Here is a 20,304-nt window from a genome sequence, read left to right as displayed (position 1 = left end):
AATAATGGTCCCCAAAGATGTCCACGTCTTAATCCCCGGAATCTGCCATGATTCTTCCATGGCAAAATGGACTTGGCAGAGGTCATTAAGGTTACAGACCTTGAGATGGGGGGATTATCCTGGATTATCCCAGCAGGCTCAATACAATCTCATGAGTTCTTAAAATCAGAGAAACTTTTGTGGCTGAGGTCAGGGAGCTGTGATCTGAGAATGACGTGATCCTGAGCTTTGAGGATGGAAGAAGGGGGCCGTGAGCAAAGGGATGCTGCAGACTCTGGAAGCTGGGAACAGCCTCAGCTGACAGCCAGCAATAAAGTAAGAACCTCGACTTTACAACTGCAAGGAATTGAATCCTGCCAGCAACCAAAATGAGCAGGACATGGATTCTCCCCTAGAGCCTCCAGAAAGGATCACAGCCCTGCTGACATCTTAGTTTTAGCCCATCAAGACCCATGCTGGACTTCTGACCGTAAATTAATAAATTTATCTGGATTAAACCACGAAGTCTGTGGTAATTTGTTATGGCAGCAGTAGAAAATTGTAGTAATAGTAATTATAATAGAACTACTATAATAACTATTATTTATTGGCCTCCTACTAATTACCAGGCACTGTGCTAGCTGTTTTGCATACATTATCGTACCTAAACCTCAGTAGACAGGGTGAGTATTATTACCCCCATTTTATAGTAGCAAACAGAGGCCAAATAATTTGCCCAAGGTCACATGCTGAAACTATAATTCATTTCCAAGTCTGTGTGTCAATAAAGTCCAATCCCACTCTACTACCCTATGATGCCACCCAGAATTATGCTTGCCATAATGTTGGGCAAACTACTATTTTTGCAAGAAACAAAAGAAAGGGAACTGATATTTATTAAATATTACTAGATGCTACACACCATGTATGGTACTTTACCTATCTCCTTTCAATTAACACGATAACCTCCTGCATGCTAAAGTGTTATCTCCAGCTTACAGATGGGAAACTGAGCATGAGAAAGGTTGAATAATTTGCCTGAAGGAACGTGGCTAAGAAGGGAGAGTCATACCCGTGGATTTTGAATCCGAGGCTGCCTTGTCCATAATGCCTAGGATATGAAGACTTGAATGTGATGTCCAAGCTCCCCCAGGTGGCCATCCTCATGGCTTCATGGTAAGATAGGCACTGGATTGAGACCCAAAAGGGAGCCCCGCCCAGGCTGTAACCACAAGCCAAAGGCAACAGGTCCCACCCATCCCACAAGAGGGTGGCCCTGTCCAGCGGCCAGTACTGCTCTATGCGAGATCATTCCTGGGCAGATGAGGAAGAAGTTGATTAAATAAAGGGAGAGCTCCAATGGAGGCGATCCATAGATACTTACACGCTATTTCATCTCCACCAAGTCCGCTCATTTGCACTTCACAACTAAATTCCTTTAGCTCTCAAGGTTTTCCCAACTGGCTCTAAGGGGGAAATTGGCATTCAACCACCATTAGAGGTAAAGGTCCCTTTAGGTTCAGGAACTCCAAGGGCTCTGGGGAGAGTAGGGAAAATTCCCTACAGATGGCCATCGGAAAGTGCTCCCCTTCCCTGTCCGCTGGCCCGAGGCTGCCCGGTGGCTGCCCGGAGGTGTGAGGCCAGCTACTGCCACTCTGTTCCCACCCAGGCCGTGGCCGGTGCCTCTTTGGAACGAGCCCTTAGCAGAGCTTCCTGCTGAGGCCCCCAGGCCTATCCACTTCCCTTTTCTGTCATCTCAGAGAAAATCCCTCTTCTTTCATCTGTGAGCTGAAAGCTCAGTCTCACGTGGTTAGATCCCTGCCATTGGGGGAAATTTATGAGTGTTGCCAGCAAAGTGGCATTCCCTCCCCTGCCAGTGTCACTCCCTGCTTGAAAGACCATGTACTATAAAGGGTGGGAAAGCACATCTTGGAAGAAGCCACAGGGGTGACACAACCTAGGGAACCTCCCAGCACCCGACTCCTTAACAACAGGTACCTTCAGACATGGGAGTAACCTGCTGCCTGCTTTCAAAGAGTGGCATCAGGTCTGGGGTTGAGAGCAAAGTCAGCCTGAGAAGAGCCGGAGCTGAAGTTTGAGGGCGCATCTCACAGGATGTAGATGGAGACCTAGATGGGCTTTCTTTAGCCAAAAGACGGGTCAGCCGGGGCTTGGCGGGCATGGGTCCGACCGGGGGTTCTGAACCTGGAGGCCAGATCCCATCAGGCCGGAGAAGGTGCCTGCGCTGGACTGGAAGCAGATGAGGGGAGTGCCTACCTCTGATTTGGGGACACGTCCCACCTGGGAAGGAGAAAAGAGAAAACCCATTCAGAGGAGGGTGACCAGGATGACAAGTGGAACCTAAATGCTGAGAAGGAAGGAACAGTCAGATGAATCTGTGAAACAAAGAAGATGCTGGGGGCTGTGAAACGACAGTGCTTCGGACCTCGGACATGCCGCCCGAGGGAAGAGCGCAAGGCCTGTTCTGTAGGCTCCCGAGGGACAGGCGGAGCTAGGACAGTAGGTGGAAGGCGCAGAGAGACAGATCTGGCTCAACACAGAGGAGAACGGATGGTCGGAGCTATTCAAAAGTGGACTGCGTTGGGCTTCCCTGGGGGCGCAGTGGTTGGGAGTCCGCCTGCCGATGCAGGGGACACGGGTTCGAGCCCCGGTCCGGGAAGATCCCACATGCCGCGGAGCGGCTGGGCCCGTGAGCCATGGCCGCTGAGCCTGCGCGTCCGGAGCCTGTGCTCCGCAACGGGAGAGGCCACAGCGGTGAGAGGCCCGCGTACTGAAAAAAAAAACCAAAAACAAAAAAAGTGGACTGGGTTATACTGGGGGTCCTTGCCACCATCGAGATTCTGTGAATCTAAGTACAAGCAGACAGGCCAGGTGAAGCACTTGGAGAGTCTGTGGCAGACAAGAAGCAGGTACCCTGGCGAACACAGGCAGCTTCAGGAAAGAGCTGGAAGCAGGTGGAAGAGAGAGAAGAGGTCTAAGGACAGAACCCTGGGGCACATCCGTATTCAGAGGTCGGACACACGAGAAGGAATCACCAGCTGGGAGGCTGGGTCCAGATTCAGGTCCCCAAGCTCTAGGAAGACTAAGACAAGCAAGGCCTGATCAGAGTCCCACGGGAGCTCAGAAACAGTCGGGATAGGAAAGTGAGGTTTCAGACTTGATGACGAGACAGAAACTTGAGCACAGCAACGGCCGCACGGCTGGGGGAGGTGACTAAAACAGCTCGGCGTCTGGATCTGAGGGACAAGTAAGACCAGCAGACAGGACTCATGTTGCTGCTGCGCCATTAACCTGCTGGCTTGGACTTCCTCAGAATGGGACGGAGATTAGCCTGTGGACCCAGGGTTTGCCGCAGGGGTCAGAGAACCTGGGGACAGGAAGCCAGCAGGGCCAGGGCACTGTCCTCGGCAAGGAACGCTTGTTGAGAACTTCCTTTGTGTTGAGTGAGGCCATCATCATCTCTGCCTTCCAACAGCTTTCAAGTTTGAAGCTCCTTTGGACCTCCCTTGGGTCTGCGTCATTCAGTAGACATTTAGTGAGCGCCTTCTGTATACCAAGCACTGTCTTACATGCTGGGGAAACAGCAGAGGACAAAACAAAGGGCTTTTTGCCTGATGGGAGCACTCAGATAATAAGCGAATAGGACCCAGTCTGTCAGATGGCGACAAGTGCTATAGAAAAATCAGAGCAAGGAAGAGAGAGACAGAGAGATGGCGAGCAGGGCATGACCTACAGTAAGTGAGAGAGTGAACCATGCAGACATCTAGGTGAAGACTGTTCTAGGCAGAGAGAACACCAAGGAAGCCAGGGGGAGGGGCTGGTGTGGAGTGAACAAGAGGCAGAGGAGTAAGAGATGAGAACAAATAGTCATAGAACAGTCGGGCAGATCGTGGAGGACCCTGTGGGAGGGACCCCGTAAGGACTTTCTTTTCCTCTGACTTGAGATGAGATGAGATGAGAAGGCACTGGAAGAGTTGAGCAGAGGACTGACATGATTCAACTTACATTTTAAAAGAATCATCCTTGCTGCCATTTTGAGAAACAAAAGTGACAGTAAGAGAGAAGCACAGAAACTAGTAGGAAAGCTTTACAGTGATCCAAGGGAGAGAGAATATTGTCTCGGAATGGGACAGCCACAGCAGAGGTGGCCAGAGGCAGTTGGGTTCTGGATATACTTGGAAGGTACAGCAAACAGGATTTGCTGATGGGAAGGGTATAGGATATCAGAGAAAGGTGGGGTCAAGCGTGACTTCAAGGATTGGAACCTAAGTCCAAACAGAAAGAACGGCGTGACCATGTATGCAACAGGGGAGACGGTAGGAGAAGCAGGCTTAGAGGGGCACAACAGGGGAGACGGTAGGAGAAGCAGGCTTAGAGGGGCACATCAACAGTTTGGACAAGTCAAATTTGAGTTTCTCTTAGACATCCAAAAGGGAATGAGGAGTCGGTGTGTACGTCTGGAGTTATGGGGAGAAATCAGAGTTGGAGATGAGACTGGAGAGTCACCGCATCAAAAGCCATGAAACTGAATGAGATCACTAGGGAGTGGGTGGAGAGAGAAGAGGTCTAAGGACAGAACCCTGGGGCACATCCATATTCAGAGGTCGGACATACGAGAAGGAATCACCAAAGGAGACTGAGAGCCCAATGAGGGAGGGCAAGAACCAAGATGGAGTGAGACCCAGAAGCCGAGAGAGAGAAGCGTTGCAAGGAAGAGCGATAGAAAGACTATGTCAAATGCTGCCTGTGAAATGGGGCCTGGGGACAGATGATTGGATGAGGCCGTGGGGGCACCATGGATGGGGTGAAAATCTGATGGAAGGGAGTCCTATTGATTGGGTAAGAGAGGAGAGGAAATGGAGATAGCTTTGCATAAGAATTCTTTTGCAGAGTGTCTCTGCAATGGGAAGGAGAGAAACAAGGGGTTAGCTGAAGAAGGATGTGGGGTTAAGGGAGGTTTTTAAGACGGGAGATCATTCAGATCCACTAGCCAGTAGCAGGGACCATTACCTCAGTGTGAAAAGCCCACGACACAGGAAAGGTAGAGAAAATAGAGCCCAGTCTCTCAGGATGCTGTTAGGCTGGTGGGACGGATGAAATTCAAATAAGGTTTTTTAAATGTTTGCAAAAATAGGCGGGTACATGCACCAATGAAGACAGTGCAACCCGTGTGTGACTCAGTCAGCATGTGTACCTCTTGCGCTCTGAGAATTCTGGAAGTAAGAGCTTTCCAAACCGGGTGTGGATTCTTGGCTCTTAGAAAGAGGTGAATTTAAAGCAGGATTTAGAAAAAGGGGAGAGACAGCATTTGGTGGAGGAGTGGAGAAGTGTGCTCCAGGCAGGGGAAGGCTAAGAGATGCCAACAGTGCCATTCCCAATAACAGGTGTCACTTTCCTAGCACTTACTACACGCCTGACACTACTCCAAGTGCTTTCTAGGTAATAACTCATTGAATTCTCATAAAAACATGAGGTAGCAACTACTGTCATCCATGTTACAGATGAAAAACGTTGAAGCACTAAGAAATGAAGTTCTCGCTCAAGGTCATATAACTAGGAAAGGGTGGTGCTCGGATTCAAACCCAGGCAGTCTGGTTAGAGCACAGGCTCTGGCGTACACCTCTACACCATGATGGAGCCTTCCCGAGCCAACCCCAGTGCTACCCAGAACACATCAGGCTCCATGGTGTCCCCCTTGCTCTCCAGACTCCTATCAGCTTGGAATAGCCATAGAAGGCAACGGGGTGAGTCAGGACAGAAGGGGCTAAGGGAAGAGGGAAACACATGGGGGACCCTCTCACGGGCTGCCCCAGGTGGTCACCCACCCCCAGTTACGTTGGTTATCCTCCTGAGTCCAGCACGGTGGCACTACCTCCCGGCCAGGGGCTGGGCACGGCCCCGGCATGGCCCCACCGGGCACCTGCTGAGCCCAGACTGGATGAGTTGGCCCCGCCCTCTGCATCACGCCCCTCATCGGTGTGGGCTTAAGCGGCAGCGGACCCCCCACAAGCTGATCGGCCCCGAACTCAGCTCGACGGGAAGAAACACACACCAACAAGACACAGAGGGGCTGCTGGCCAGCCCGACAGCTATCGGCAACCCCCGCCCAGCTATCTGCCCCCGCACCCAGACTAATGAGACCTAAGTGTGACCGCTGTCTTGCCTGCAGCTGAGCTGCGAGGCTGTGGGTGGGATGCGCGGGCCCCGCCGAGGCACACACGTGTCTCCCGCCCACTTGGGCTCACACACACTCAGGCGCTCGGCTGAGAGCAGGCGGCAGCCTCTGTGCTTCTCCGACACCACAGCGGTGGCCGCAGGGAGAAAAGAAACACCCAGACAGGTCTATCCCAACCGAGTAAGGAGACTCAGTAGGGCTTCCTCTTATCTGGCTTAAGCAACTGTGGCCGAATGGGGTCATGGCTTAAATCAGGCATATGGCTGCCTCCACGCTAAGCTCCCACGAACGGCTGTTAATGAGAACACAAGGATAATAGGATGCCTCCCAAAGAGTATGAGAACAGATCGAAGGCTGAGGTATTCTAGCACAGGAGCCCAGCTTGGAAGGGGTCCTGGAGGTACCAGATCCAACCTCTCAGTGACGCTGAACTCTGTCCAGCCCAGCTATGGCCACCTCCAGCTGTGGGGACCGCAGTATCAGAACAGCCCATTTCATCTGTCGGGTAAACATTTTTTTACATCAAACCCAAATCTCCCTCTATAATTATCATCTCTCCCTACAACAAACCACCCTCCCAAAACTAGAGCTTGCTAATGACTCACTTCCCCATCCCAAGACTCTTGCAAACCACTTCACAGAGCTGGAGACAGGCTTTTGAAATTCTGACAAAATATTACCATGCCAGTTCTCTCAAATCACGTGTGTCTCTTCCAGGTAGGGCTTCTAGCAGCAGGACGGAAGATACTGTGGGTCAGCACATGTGTGGAGGGGGCAAAATGAGAGTCCGGGAAAACCAGGCCATTCTAGCACCAATGGACACAGGCAGCCACGTACCAAAATTATTTGGAAATCAGCTCTATGATCTAGGGCTTTTAGCTAGGGAACAAGAGCCACCTCCCTTCTCTCCAATACCCCTGCTTCTGGGACTTTTCCCAGTTTCCTCCTGCAGACTCACCATGATACGTTTAAGAAAACATAATGTTTCCTACTGTCACCTGCCTGTTCTCTTTAGCTCAGCCTGATTTCACGAGGTCCTGGGCGTCGGCACTCTGGCCCATGGTGGCTTTCCCATCAAGAATGTACTGCTGGGGAACTTCCCTGGTGGCGCAGTGGTTAAGAATCGCCCGCCAGTGCAGGGGACACGGGTTCGATTCCTGGTCCGGGAAGATCCCACATGCCGCGGAGCAACTATACCCGTGTGCCACAGCTACTGAGCCTGCTCTCTAGAGCCCGTGAGCCACAACTACTGAGCCCGCATGCCACAACTACTGAAGCCTGCGCACCTAGAGTCCGTGCTCCACAACAAAGAGAAGCCACCGCAGTGAGAGGCCCGCACACCGCAACGAAGAGTAGCCCCCACTCGCCGCAACTGGAGAAAGCCCATGCGCAGCAACGAAGACCCAATACAGCCAGGAAGGAAGGAAGGAAGAAAAAGAAAGAATGAATGTACTCCTGGGACTTCCCTGGCGGTCCAGGGGTTAGGACTCCATGCTCCCACCGCAGGGGACATGGGTTCGATCCCTGGTCAAGGAACTAAGATCCCACAAGCTGCACAGCCAAAAAAAAAAAAAAGTACCACCAAGAGCCTAGGCTATTCAGGACTCTGCCACCTCAGCTGTCCTCTGGTCCTCTGGCTGGACGCAATAGGCCAGGCCCCCTTTGTCCCTGCCTGGGACATGTCCTATCCTCTTACTCCCCTCCACGCGAGCTTGCGCAAGCCCCAAACTCTGTGAAGCTCAGCGTCCTCTGCCATAAGATGTGTTTACTTCTACCGACCTTGCAGCTTGTTGGGGAAACTGAATTAACACGTGTGTAAGAACATGTTATACACTGTAAACCGTGGCACCAATGTCACCAGGCAGTTGGGAGTCAGGAATCCTGGCACTGCCACAGTGGCCTTTGCCAACTCACTTTGCCTACTGGGACCCCAGTTTTTCATATCTGTGAAATGGAGCACCTAGGCCTAACTCATCCCTCACTTCTCAGCAAAGAGACTGTGGCCGGAGCCTGTAGTTCACAAGTGGGTTCTGGAAAGGTTGAGAGAAGATAAACGTCCTCCAAGTATCCGGTGTGGTGCTCCTGGCAGAAGACCAAGCAGCAGGCGAAGACAGATGACTCCACACGGTACACTGGCCTGGATGCCTTGCTAACGGCAGCCAAGTCTCCCCCATCCCTCTGAATATGTGGTGGCAGCAGGGGTGGGGCAGGAAGGAGAGGAGAGACAGCCTCGTGCAAGCACACATGCAAGCAGACGCCCTCATGGACAGTCTTTGGCAAAATATTTACTCTTGCAAATACGTATTTTGTACACTTATTGTTAAATAAAACCAGTTGGCATTTTTGAGCACTGACCAATATCTGGGAGAAGAGAAATGTGAAAACTGACAGGTCAATTCAAGATTCAAAACTTGCCATTAGATAGTTCATCCTGCAAACACTTCCGAAGAAGTACCCCTATGGGCCAGGCACTGTGCTAGACCCAGGAATGCAGACATAATAAGAAAGACACAGATCTCCTAAGGTGTTCGGCAGGGGAGGGACCTGTGTCCCAGAAAGCTCTGTACATGGATTCCGTCTCTAGATGACAGATGAAGGAGAAAGTCATCAATTTCTATTTGTCACTAATGTGAAAGACCAACTGATTGCTTCTATGGGTGACTCAATTTGGCAAAGAGATCAAGAGTTACACACTGCTCAGAATCTCATAAATCACATCACGTGGTCACAGTATGAAGGGGAGCCCACTACTCAAAAAAAACCCACAGTGAGTCCTCGGCAAGGCACAGGATTCTGTTGGTATATTTGGATCTTGGTGCGTCTGATATATTTAATACATAGCAGAACAGGATAAGAAAACCAGTGCTTTTTATTCCTCCCCCTTGCCTCCCCCAATTCTTTTATTATCTTCATCTTCATAACATTTGAATGTTCTATGTTTAACATTCTCTCTGCAGGACTTGGAGCTCATTGAGGGAAACCACCTCAGTAAAACATGGGAGTTATAAAGGGCTTGGGGTCCTAGTAAGACGGCGTGTCAAATAAATCCAAGTTCTGGCTGCTTCACCGCACAGGGGACACTTCAACAAGAAAGAGGTTCAATGGCTACAATAACCTGCTGATGTCTAGTGCCACCCACGCTGAGCAGGACTCTGTACCACCCTGAGCGAGCCTGTCAAATCCCCAGGCCTCAGTTTCCTCATCTGTCTGATGGACTTTGTCTGGGTCCTTAGGAAATTATTTGGGAGTAGAAGAATCAAAAAAGAGCAATAGACTATAAAAGCAATAATGATTCCATCTTTCAATTCCTTTGCCAGATAGAACACAATATATGTAATGTGACTGCTGTGATAATGGGATAATCCCACATGTCTCCAGGGGTGTAGAGCTGCAGTACAGCAAAGCAGAAAGAGCAGCTTTGGAGACAGGTTCGAATTGCAGCCTCTGTGTGACCTTAGATGAGTTATTTAAACTCCCCAAGCCTCTGTTTCTTCATCTATAACACCTGGTCATTAATTCTGATGCGAAGATTGCCTGAAATATGTGAAACCCCTAGCACAGTGCCTGGCAGAGAGTGGGGTCTTTCCAAGTGGTAATTATTGGGGGGCTCATTATTATTTAGCACTGTGTCCTCAGTGTTGGCACACAGCACTCAATAAATACTTGAGTGGATTCATAAATGAATAGTTGAATCCCCGTTTTTACCATTAGAGCCAAAACTTGCCTTAGAACCCAATCAGGATCTCCAGCCCGTTCCTCTTTTCCCTTTTAAGTAAGACAGATAGATGGACGTTTTCTCTTTCTCCTCCTTCTCCTTTTTCTTCTACTTCTTCCCATAAGTCTACCTCTTGAAGTACAGGGAAGACCAGAAGAAACTTTAGAACAATGATGCTGAACGTGCTCTTGGGAGACCACATCTCGCAAGGGCCGTGGACTCACCCACCCATCCATTCACTGAGTTTGTGTGATATGCTCACATACGTCAAGTGTCGGGATCTGTGTTACGTGGTCGATCTCCCTTGGAATTCAGAATCTGGTGGGAAAATGCCATAACACTCAGAGCACAACCCAGTGAGTGTGCTGGAACAGGGGAATGGGAGAATGGTTGGAAAGAGATGATCTGACTGCCACCAGCCCCGCCCCCTACTTGCTGTGTGACCTTGGCCAAATCACCACCCCCTCTGGGCCTCCCTCCTCATCTGCGAAATGAGCAGGTTGGAAAATGGTATCCACAGAATCCTTTACGGTTCTAAGATACGATGACGATCCCTTTAAGTCATGGAGGGCTGAAGAGATGGTGAGGGTGGTCTTCTCGGGGCATTTATTAACTGGCGGCTCTCACAGTCATCACTCAGAGGACCCAGAGGGACAGAAGCAAAATCAAAAGACATTTTCAGAAGACAGATGGCTGAAACAGGTTGACATATGTGTGAGAGTTTGGGGAATTTATGTGGGCAGCCTCGCCATCATAAATAAAATCCCTTTCCCTCTCCCAAAGCCTCATTCGTTGAGTAAACACCGGACACTGTAATAGACAATTTGGCTGTATCTCCCGGCCCGTGCCTCACTTGAATGAAAACCAGCAGTCCCACGGCAGGGTAGCGGGCTCGCCACCTCTTTCCAAACATCCACGTTGTCACCAGCTGACAAGCGGGGCGGGGGTTGGAGCGGGCGGGGCAATTTATCCCCGAGATTCCCGGTCCCTCCGTGCAGCCTCGCTCTCGCAGCCATCTACTCTGAGGCTGGAGGTTTGGGAGGAACCCCAGAAGAATCAAATGTGGGGAGAAGTGACCCGTGGGAAGTGGGGGAAGGAGCAGCAGCCCCTCCCTTTCCTGCGAGCCTCTGGAGGACTTGGGGGACCCGTCGCCATCAACGCTGGTCCAGCCCATCTGTGTGCAAGGCTGCCTGCCGCTAAGCACAGCTACTTGTGTTTTCTTGACCTACTTCTCCTCCCATCCCTGCCCTACTCCACATCCCCTCTGGAGTCCGTGTAATTAGCACCTTTCCGTCCATAAAGCTCCCGGCTCCCAGGATAACCAAGGAGACAGCAAAACAAGCCCTGGCATTGCTGTTGTGGCTTTTCTTTACTTTCCTCTCTCTTTGTTGGCTTCACTCTGCTTCCTGGCCTCTGGAGACTAGGCCCAGTCTGACCTTGCCAGCCAGCAGGGCCCCTGGCTGGAGATCAGCTGGACGTGGCCTGGCATGAACCAGAACGAGTGCCAGCAGAGAGGACAGAACTGGACAAGCATTGTTCCCAGTGTGGGGATGGGAGCCTGAGGGGCCCTTTGAAGCCCTCCACTGTCGCACAGCAGGCCAGACAGGGATCTGTCAGCTCCACTTTCTGCTTCTCTCCCGGGGAACAAGTGTCAGGAGAGCCGAGGCCGCGAGGAGCTGCCAGTTCCGGCTCAATCCCTTTCCGCTTCCCATTAGCCACAAATGGAAATGGACGGGTGACCGCTTTAGCCACTCACTTAGAGGAGAAAACCTCACAGCAAATGCTGAACAACGAGGCATCTTATAAATTACGCATCTTAAGGACATGAACTGTTTTCTATTGCTGCTAAGCAGAATTAAATTAGGTTTTGAAGTTTCAGTAGAAGTGAATGGGGAAAAGGGAGGGAAGATTTTGTTTTTAATTCCTTTTTTCAAGTATGCAGAGTGGTGACCGAAGGCAGGATGAGGGGAAGAACTGAGTCACTGGTCTTTGTTTCTGATTCCAATCAGCTGCCACTGCATAGGCGCGGAGAGACGTGCCCATGTCCCCACGACGGAACACGGAGTAGCTCAGGGACCTGCAGCTCAGCCTCTGGCCCATGATGCCTGGCCTTGCCAGGGCCTCCTGACCACCCACCATCATGCCCGTCTCTGGGACCTCAGAACCAGTCCGAACTGCAAGTAGAGGAATTCGGGAGCTTGCGGCCCAGTCCTTGGGATCCTGTATCATGATCTTCATTCTAGATCATCCTCTAACCCTTTCAGGTTCAAGTTTAGAATCCTGCCTCACTCACAGGATCCACTTTCCCCCCTTCCCACCCCAGTCTGGGCAGAGGGGCTTCACGTGGGCCCCCGTCTGGATAACTTGCCTGGTGTTTGGGCCCCTCTAGGGCTGTTGCCTGGCCTTGCCCGGGGTTCCTGCCATTGGACTGATCTTCTTGTGACCAACACACCTGCCTGGATTTCTCACTGCTGTGCCTCACCTGTCTGTCCATAATGACTCCCTTCCCTATACACATGTACCCACCCCAATCCCTGATATCCCACGTCTATCCCAGGCCATCAGATGACCACACAGTGTCTGCTGGACTGGACTGTGTCTCCTTGTCTCTACAGCTGGGGCCATGTCCCCAGGACCCGGATCAGCAGGCAGTGGCCCAGCCTGAAGTTTAGGAGCTTTGCTCAGTCTTGGAAGTGTTGGGGGGCAGGGGAGGCAGTTGATTTCTCAGGCACTCCTGGACCCCGGAAAGAGCCAAGTCTTCCGCCAGGCACGGGGACGCTGATGGGGCCAGTGGCGGCAGTGCCTGCCCACACCCAGAACGGGCACCCCCATGACAGCAATGACAAGGGAGGGAGCTAGTGGACACACGCCACTGAAGTGCCCTGTCCTTCCTCTCCAGAACCAGGGCAGGGCGAGCAGACACCAAGGCAAAGGCCCTGCCAAGCAGCTGGGTCAGGGGCACAAAGAACACTTCATCTGAACACACCCTCCAGGAAGCCTTCTTGGATTGATCAGAGGAGAGAAGAGATGATCTCTGCTCTGCTCTCTAGCCCCTGGATTTGGAAGCCCCATGGCCATTCCCACCCTCCTTCACCTACAGCTGTGACCAGCTGAGTCCATCACAGACTGCAAAAGGCACTCAACATCGTTTTTCTCATCACAAGAGGAGCTGGGCAGCTTGAGCAGATTGTAGCTGTCAGCCTGTCGGCTGCCCCCCCCCCCCCCACCACCCTTGTCCCAGCCAAACTCAGGGAGGGCAGAGTGCAGGGTCAGATGTCCCCTGCGGACACCTGGGGTGTGGAAGGGGCATCGCCCAGGGCTGGGCTGCCCCCAGGGTGCCGCAGGGGCAGCACTTACCAATCCTCAGGGAGTGCGGACTGCAGGCAACCATCACGAGCCACGTGGGAAGCAGCACCAAAGGCGCCCAGACGCGGGGCATCTTCTATGAATCCTCATGGAGCCCTCTGCTGGTCTGGGCATGACATAACTCTGCGGGAGAGCGAGGAGCACGTGAGTAAGAGTCCTATCGGCCCAGGGGTCCGAGCTACCACCCACACGGCCTCTGTGGAGAGGACCAACACTCCCTCCACGAATCGCTGTGCCTGTAGGGGAGCTCCAGGCCGGCTCCAGGCCTCTGTCCTTCCTGCCTCTGCCCAGACTCACAGAAGTCTCAGGTTCTAAAGCCATCCCCCACCCCGACCGCCATCAAATCAGGGGCAGGAGGGTGTGACTGTGGTTGAATGATTCATAGGGCTCCACTTTTTAAAAAATGTCTAATTGGGGATGAAAACTTTCATCTGCTCTTAAGAACAGGAGCCATGGGTGAGCAGAAAAGGAGTGGGTGGGAAGGTTAGGCCATCGTCCCGGGCACGCCACATGCCCTGCTCTCTGGGGAGTGATGCTGGGGAAGTGATGGGTTCCAGTCCAGCTCCACCACTTGCCAGCTGGGTGGCTTTTCTCGGTCACTCAACTCCATTTCTGCTCAGGTAGACTTGGCATAACAACACGTGCCTGGATGGGTTGAACTGAGGCCGAGGAGAACACAGGAGAGGCCTGGCCTAGAGCAGGGGCTACACAAATGTCAGCTCCTCCCTGGCCCAGATGGGAGAGGTCGCTTCTCAGCAAATACTGAGGACAGAAGCGCACATCCCAGGTCATCAGCTGGTTTCCACATCTGCTGAAAACTAACCCTTCTCCATCCTTCCTCCACCAGCCCCTCTCCCTCCTGAGGCTGGGGTCAAAGCCAGAACCTTGAAGGAGCTGCCTCCCTGCAAGGCAGCATGGGTATTGTCCCTCCCTGAGACCTCCTGGCACCCTGAGATCAGAGTCTGCAGGCCACCAGCCCTGCCCCATCACTGGGGTGAGGGAGGGGCTGGTGAATATGCAAATATGCTAAACCAAGGTCACCTCTGGTTAGGAGACTAGTATTAAAGTGATTCATCCCCCCACCTCCAGACAGACAATCCGATAGAAAAATAGGCAAATGACTAGAACAGACACTTCGGTAACGGTATATCAAAAGCTCTTGGAGCACACTTGGAAAGGTATTCAGGAAAATGCAATTTTTAACTGCAATGAGATATCATTATACACCCACCAGAATGACTTTAAAAAAAAAAAAGATACTATCAAGTGTTAGCAAAGACGTGGAGCAACTGGAACTCTTCTACTGTGTCAGTGGGAATGTAAGTCAACGTAACTGTTGTGGAAAACTGGTCTATTAGAGCTTTACACGTACCCTAATGTCCAGCAGCTCTACAATAGGCATTTCCAGTAGAAATGCATGTATACACTCACCAAAGACATACTAGAACGTTCACAGCAGCACTCTTTGGGTTTGCCCAAACTGGAACCTAGCCAGATGTCCAGCAGCAGAAGGGAGAGAGACATTGTCCATTCATACAATGGAATCTTATATGGAAATGAAAATGAACAATCAACAACTCCGTGCACCTGTGTGGATGAATCCCACAAACATAATGTTGAGTGGAAGAAACCAGGCACAAAAGAGTATTTACAGTATGATTCTATCTATAAAAAGTACAAATGCAGACAAAACCATTGTGTGCTGTAAGAAGTCCAGCTAGTGATGACCCTTGCAGGCGGGGGGTGACTAGAAGGGGACACAGGGGGTCTTCTAGAGGTGCTGATGACATCCTGTTTCTTATTCCAGGTGCTGAGCAAAGTGTGCTCAGTTTCTGAAATCTCGTCGAGCTGTACATATCTGATGAAAATGTTCACTTTTCCGTATGTGTGTTACACTTAGTAAAGGTTTTGTTTTATGACAATCCCCCCTCCCCACAGAAGCTCGGTGTTGCAGCCTGACCCAGTACCTCGCAGCTTCCTGCACACAACTAGGCCCCTCTACCTGCAGCGTGCTCCTCTCCCCCCGACCCTTGCCATGTGCCAGGAGTGGGTGCCTCTCTATGCCATCCCAGCAGTGCCAGCTTCTCAAGGGCCAGGACTGTTTCCAGTTTACTGCTGTATCCCCAGAGGTTACTTATACAGAATAGGTGCACAGGAGATATTTGTTCAATGGATGGAGGGTCTCAAGCCACTGCCTGCTATAAGGAGACAGAGGAGAATAATGGATAAAGGATTGGACTGCTGCAAACCTGAAACTAACAGAACATTGTAAATCAACTACACTCCAATAAAAATTTTTTTTAAAAAAAGGATAAAGGATTGGAGCAAAGGCAACTCTGCTGTTGGCAAATCAGGCCCAGAATCTTTGTCCCTTAATCCACGGGTGCCGATGCAGGAAGAGATGAAAGCAAACACAGTCTCAGGGGAAGCTTGGCATTCTTACTCGTTATGGGTAAAGTCGACTGTTCAGTGACTGTCTCCCCACTAGAATTCAAGCTCGATGGATGTGGGACAGGAACAGAAATCCTGTTTGTCTGTTTTCTCAGGGCCCAGCATGGTGCCTGGCATATATTACAGCCTCAATAACTATTTGTTGAGTGGCAAAATGAATGGACTGTCAAAGAGGAAAGAACTGTAAAAATCTGGCTAGGCTATATAAAAATAATACTACATATAATAATTTCTGTCAAATGCCTTCCATTTATGCCCAGTCAGCCCGCCGCACAATAATTATTATGCAGACCGCTAAATAGGTTTCAGATTAGCCTGCGTAAATTTTATTTGATGACAGAACTACACTTAATCCATGCAGGCCTGACAGTCATTGTTCATGGCCCTAAAGGCTGGCTGATCCTGGAGACCACATGTAAGGACAATGGCTGAGGTTTTGGGCTGCTCTTGGATACAAAGACGAGAAATAATCTCCTCCCAAACCTTACAGGGATAAAAAGAACGATCATGTCACATGTTCGTAAGGCACAAGGGTTTGCAAAATTCTTTCCATAGTCTTTATCTTATTTAATCCACAGAACAAGCTCTATTATTGACAAGGAAGCTGAGCTCAAGAAAGGTGCCTAGCTCAAGGTCAACACAGCCCTTACGAGGCAAAGCCAGGGCTAGCCAGGTCTCTGACTTCGCTGGGTATTCTTCTGTCACTTACCTATCTGCATATGAGAGCAGATCATGAAGCTTCCAGATTCTTTAACAAAAAACACAAAGAAATTTGAGGTCTTATTTTCAGTTTAATGTTTAGACGAATCTGGTCTTAGAACCTAACTGTGCTGCCTTTATTAACTGAAAATAATTTAATAATTTAGGAATAAAAAAAGAAATTTTCTAGAGGTAGAGCACCTACACCCTCTTCCCACTAACATCACTCCTGGGGAATTTCACCTCCACCCACGAGTTATTTCCACCTGCAAGGTGTGGCTTCTAAATCAGCATCTCAAGCCCAGAATCAAGCCCAGAACACCTGCACTGAGACGGCTTCCTCCTGAAACCTCCAGCTGGATTCCCCACAGCATTTCAGACACGCCTCATCCTAAGGAGGAGGTCTCCTCTCCCCCGCTCCCGCCATCTGCTTCTCCTCCTACGTCCTCCTTCTTAGTGGGTGGCACCATGATCCACTAGTCACCCAAGCCAGAAAGCTGAAAGGCACCCTAGAGCTCTGCTCTCCACATCTACTCAGTCAGCAAGTCCCAACAGCCCTGCCTCCATCACCACCGACCCGCCGCAGTCCAGACGTCCGCCAGCAGCAACCGGGACTCTGCGACAGCAGCCATCTTGGTCGCCCTCCCTCTGGCCTTACCCTCTCCGTTGGTTCTCTGCTGAGTGGTCAAGGGTTCTTACCCAAATGTGAACTTGATAATGACATACCCCCGCCCCAAAGTCTTCCATAGCTCTCCACTGCACTGGGGATCAAAAGCAAATTCTTAACTCCAACAGATAAACCCTTCACGATCTGCCTCCTGCCTTCCTGTCTCTACCACCCACCCCACTGCCCCGGACCTTCCGCAGAGCTCCCTCAGCACCCACCCTTTGCCTGTGCCCGGACTGCAGTCTCACCCCGTAATGGCCCGAAACTCTGACTTCCAGGCTCACCGCATTACCTCCCCTCTGAGGCTTTCTGTGATCCCTTTCCCATCTGCTGCCACCACATCTTGAACATTCGTCATTAGGGCACACACCCTGCTTATGACGATGCTGCCTGTCTCCCCACAGAACGGTCAGCCGTGATGCAGGGGCCGTGGAAACACCAACACACTGTCCGGCACACGGTACGTGCTCTACTGATACTGGCTGAATGAAATCAATGAACAGATGGTGTCAAAAAGGCATTTTCTGAGTTTACACCAAGATGAAGTAAATTCCCAGTCTGGGTTGTACATTTCGTATATTCGCTGTGGTTAATACAAACAATCTAAGCAGACAGAATGTTCTAGATAAAGGCAAAGGGTCATCACATCAATATATGTTGAAAAGGGGAGGGAAGCATTTACTGCCCTTTTCTTCTGGGCCTGGGGCTTGGACTGACCGTCACAGTTAAGGACATGGGTGTGAGTCCTGCACTGCCATGTAGTAGCTATACACCACGGGCAAGTGAGTTAACGTCTCTAAACCTTGATTTCCTCATTTGTAACATGGGAGTGATAAAAGTACCCTCGCAGAATCATTATGAGGAATGAGGACAAAATATGTATCCTGAGCTGCTCGAAGTAATTAACTGTTCATGACTATCATTCTAACCCTATAAAATAATATTGCACGCCCACTTCACAGATGTGGAGGGTGAGGCTCAGGGAGGCTCGGTCATTTATCCAAGGTCATGCAACTAAAGCAGTAGTGCTGAAGTTCAAATTCAAGAGTCTAACCACGTGCAATCACAAATCCCAGGCTCCTTCTTCAGCTAGAGTTGAATACGGAGGCACTGGCAGAATTGAAGTCCAAAGTGGGCATAAAAATATGGCTTCTGGTTTCTGAGGGTCTCTGACAGTCCCCACCTAAACGGAGCCGGTCTTCAATCCTGTGCTTTAGGTAACTCAAAAGGCAGAGAGAGTCTAAAGACAGAACTTTGCCATGCAACTGAGGACGCTGTTCTTGACATCCTAGGGCAGCCATGACAGTCCTAACAAGTGCAGATTAAGGCCCAACGTGGAGGGAGGCCAGGTCGGATCTGCTGTGGTCCTTATGGAGGAAACCTCCGGAGCAGCTCCACCTCTCAGAGCCCATTTCCTCATTGGTAACAAGGGAATATCGATGCCTATCTCACAAAGTGATGAGCACCAGAAGAGCGGGGAACACATTAGAATTTTCCACCTGCATCACCGGTGCCTGGCACAGGCTGGCCCACAGTACGCACTCAAAAAATATATATCTGTTGAAATAATGAAAGAATCCAATCAGGTAATATATGTGGAAAAGGCTCTGTGAGCATGAACTATTTCCTTGCGATTTACTTCCAGAGTCCTTGCCCATAAGGAACGTACAGTCCAGGTGCAATTCCTCCACCGAACAAGCTCAGCTCTCCTGCTCTGAACCTCTAGCCAGCACAGGCAGCATCTCACCGCACACTGATCACCCGCTGATCGCATGCTGCCCCGTGAGCGCTTGAAAGATGTGCTGCGGAATCAGACTGGGGGTCGAGGCTTCTTAGGTCTCATCTCTGCTTTAGCATTTACCTGCCTGGGATGTTTCTGGACCCAAACACCAGAAATGAGAGGTCCCCACTTTCTCCAGAGGGGGAACCTAATCTCCATTTTTTCAGTATCTCAAGACTCAACTTCCTCAAGCTAGAAGATCCGCTCACGTCTCTTTCAGACCTCAATGTCTGTGACTCTCTCTCTGGTACTTGTATTTTGAATGAAGCCCCATGAGGACAGGGCCTTCTCCCTCTTATTCACTGCTACACCCCCAGCACCTAGTGCCCGGTGCAATGCAGCTATGAACAAACTTCGACAAATGCGTGAACCAGCGAATGAATGGCTATTTAACTTTGCACGTATTTACGCCTTCTCTCTATTCCAGATCATACGCTCCTGTAAGGCAGGGGAGCACCTCTCTCAGGCACGTATCTTCCTGACACATTTGCTATGATGCTTATCCCGAGGAGAAGCTCCACGAATGTGTGCTGACTCCCGACCAGCACTGGTTAACATGCACAGACAGGCACCTCCCGCAATAGGCCCTGTGTTCCGCGGTGAACAGTGTCTGGACTCCCCGGCCCCAGTTGTGCTAGATGGCCTCTCCTCTCCTGACCTGTCAACAGTCCCTCCGCTGGTCTCTCTCGCCCCCATAGGGCTATTACACCATTAATCGTGATTTTCCAGGGTGGGTCCGAGAGGAGGCTGACAGCCACCAGACAGTGCTTGGTGGCGAGAGGACAGAGGAAATCAGAGGGGCAGCCAGATTAATTACAGGTTTCCTCTCAGCTCTAGGCAACAAGATCTTGATTACTCCTCGTGACGCTCCAGGCTCCTCAAGACAAATGCACGTGGGCTTCTCTGCCCTCCTGACTACGCTGACAGAGAGAAACTCCCAGCAGCGGCCAGCAGCCTCCATGGCACATGCAGGCGGTGCGGTGGCCAGGGCAGAGGAGTGGCACCCCAGGCCCTGCGGCTTCCTCGGGGACAGTCATCCTCTGTGACCTGATACAGCTGGGCAGTATGCGTAAGCATCCTGTCTCCCTGGCAACAAGCATGCGATGATGCCCAGACTCAGATCCTGTCCTGGGAGTCAGGGGCCTAGGTGTTCACTAGCTCTGAGCTGCTCTGAGCCTCTCTGAGCTTCAGTTTCTCATTCTGTAAAATGAGGGAATCAGACCAATGATCTCCAAGGTTCTTTTAAGCTCTGAGATTCTGCATTTCTAGGAATTGTACTTTATGATAACAGATAACATTTACTAAATATTTACTCTCTATATGCAAAGTACTATTTTAGACTCACTGCTCCTCAGAACGCTGCGAGGCAGACCCTCATTCGCCCCCTCAACCCCGGCAGACAAGGAACCCAAAGGTGAAGTGGTCGAGTGGGACTTGCCAAGGTCACATCG

At 50.9% G+C, this 20,304-nt stretch overlaps 1 protein-coding gene across 1 annotated transcript in view; it reads right to left on the bottom strand.

Moving 5' to 3' along the window:
• GRIK4 (glutamate ionotropic receptor kainate type subunit 4) overlaps positions 1 to 20,304 on the bottom strand; it is a 448,264-nt gene that overhangs the window by 298,461 nt on the left and 129,499 nt on the right. Inside the window, 1 exon segment of the mRNA XM_067751346.1 lies at positions 13,248 to 13,379. Within this exon segment, the coding sequence (XP_067607447.1) occupies positions 13,248 to 13,329 (82 nt within the window). The 5' untranslated portion in view covers positions 13,330 to 13,379.

This window comes from Pseudorca crassidens, chromosome 9 (genome assembly GCF_039906515.1).
Source record: "Pseudorca crassidens isolate mPseCra1 chromosome 9, mPseCra1.hap1, whole genome shotgun sequence".
Lineage (NCBI taxonomy): Eukaryota > Metazoa > Chordata > Mammalia > Artiodactyla > Delphinidae > Pseudorca > Pseudorca crassidens.
The sequence above is the reverse complement of the archived record's forward strand: the minus strand, read 5'-3'. Positions and strand labels throughout refer to the sequence as shown.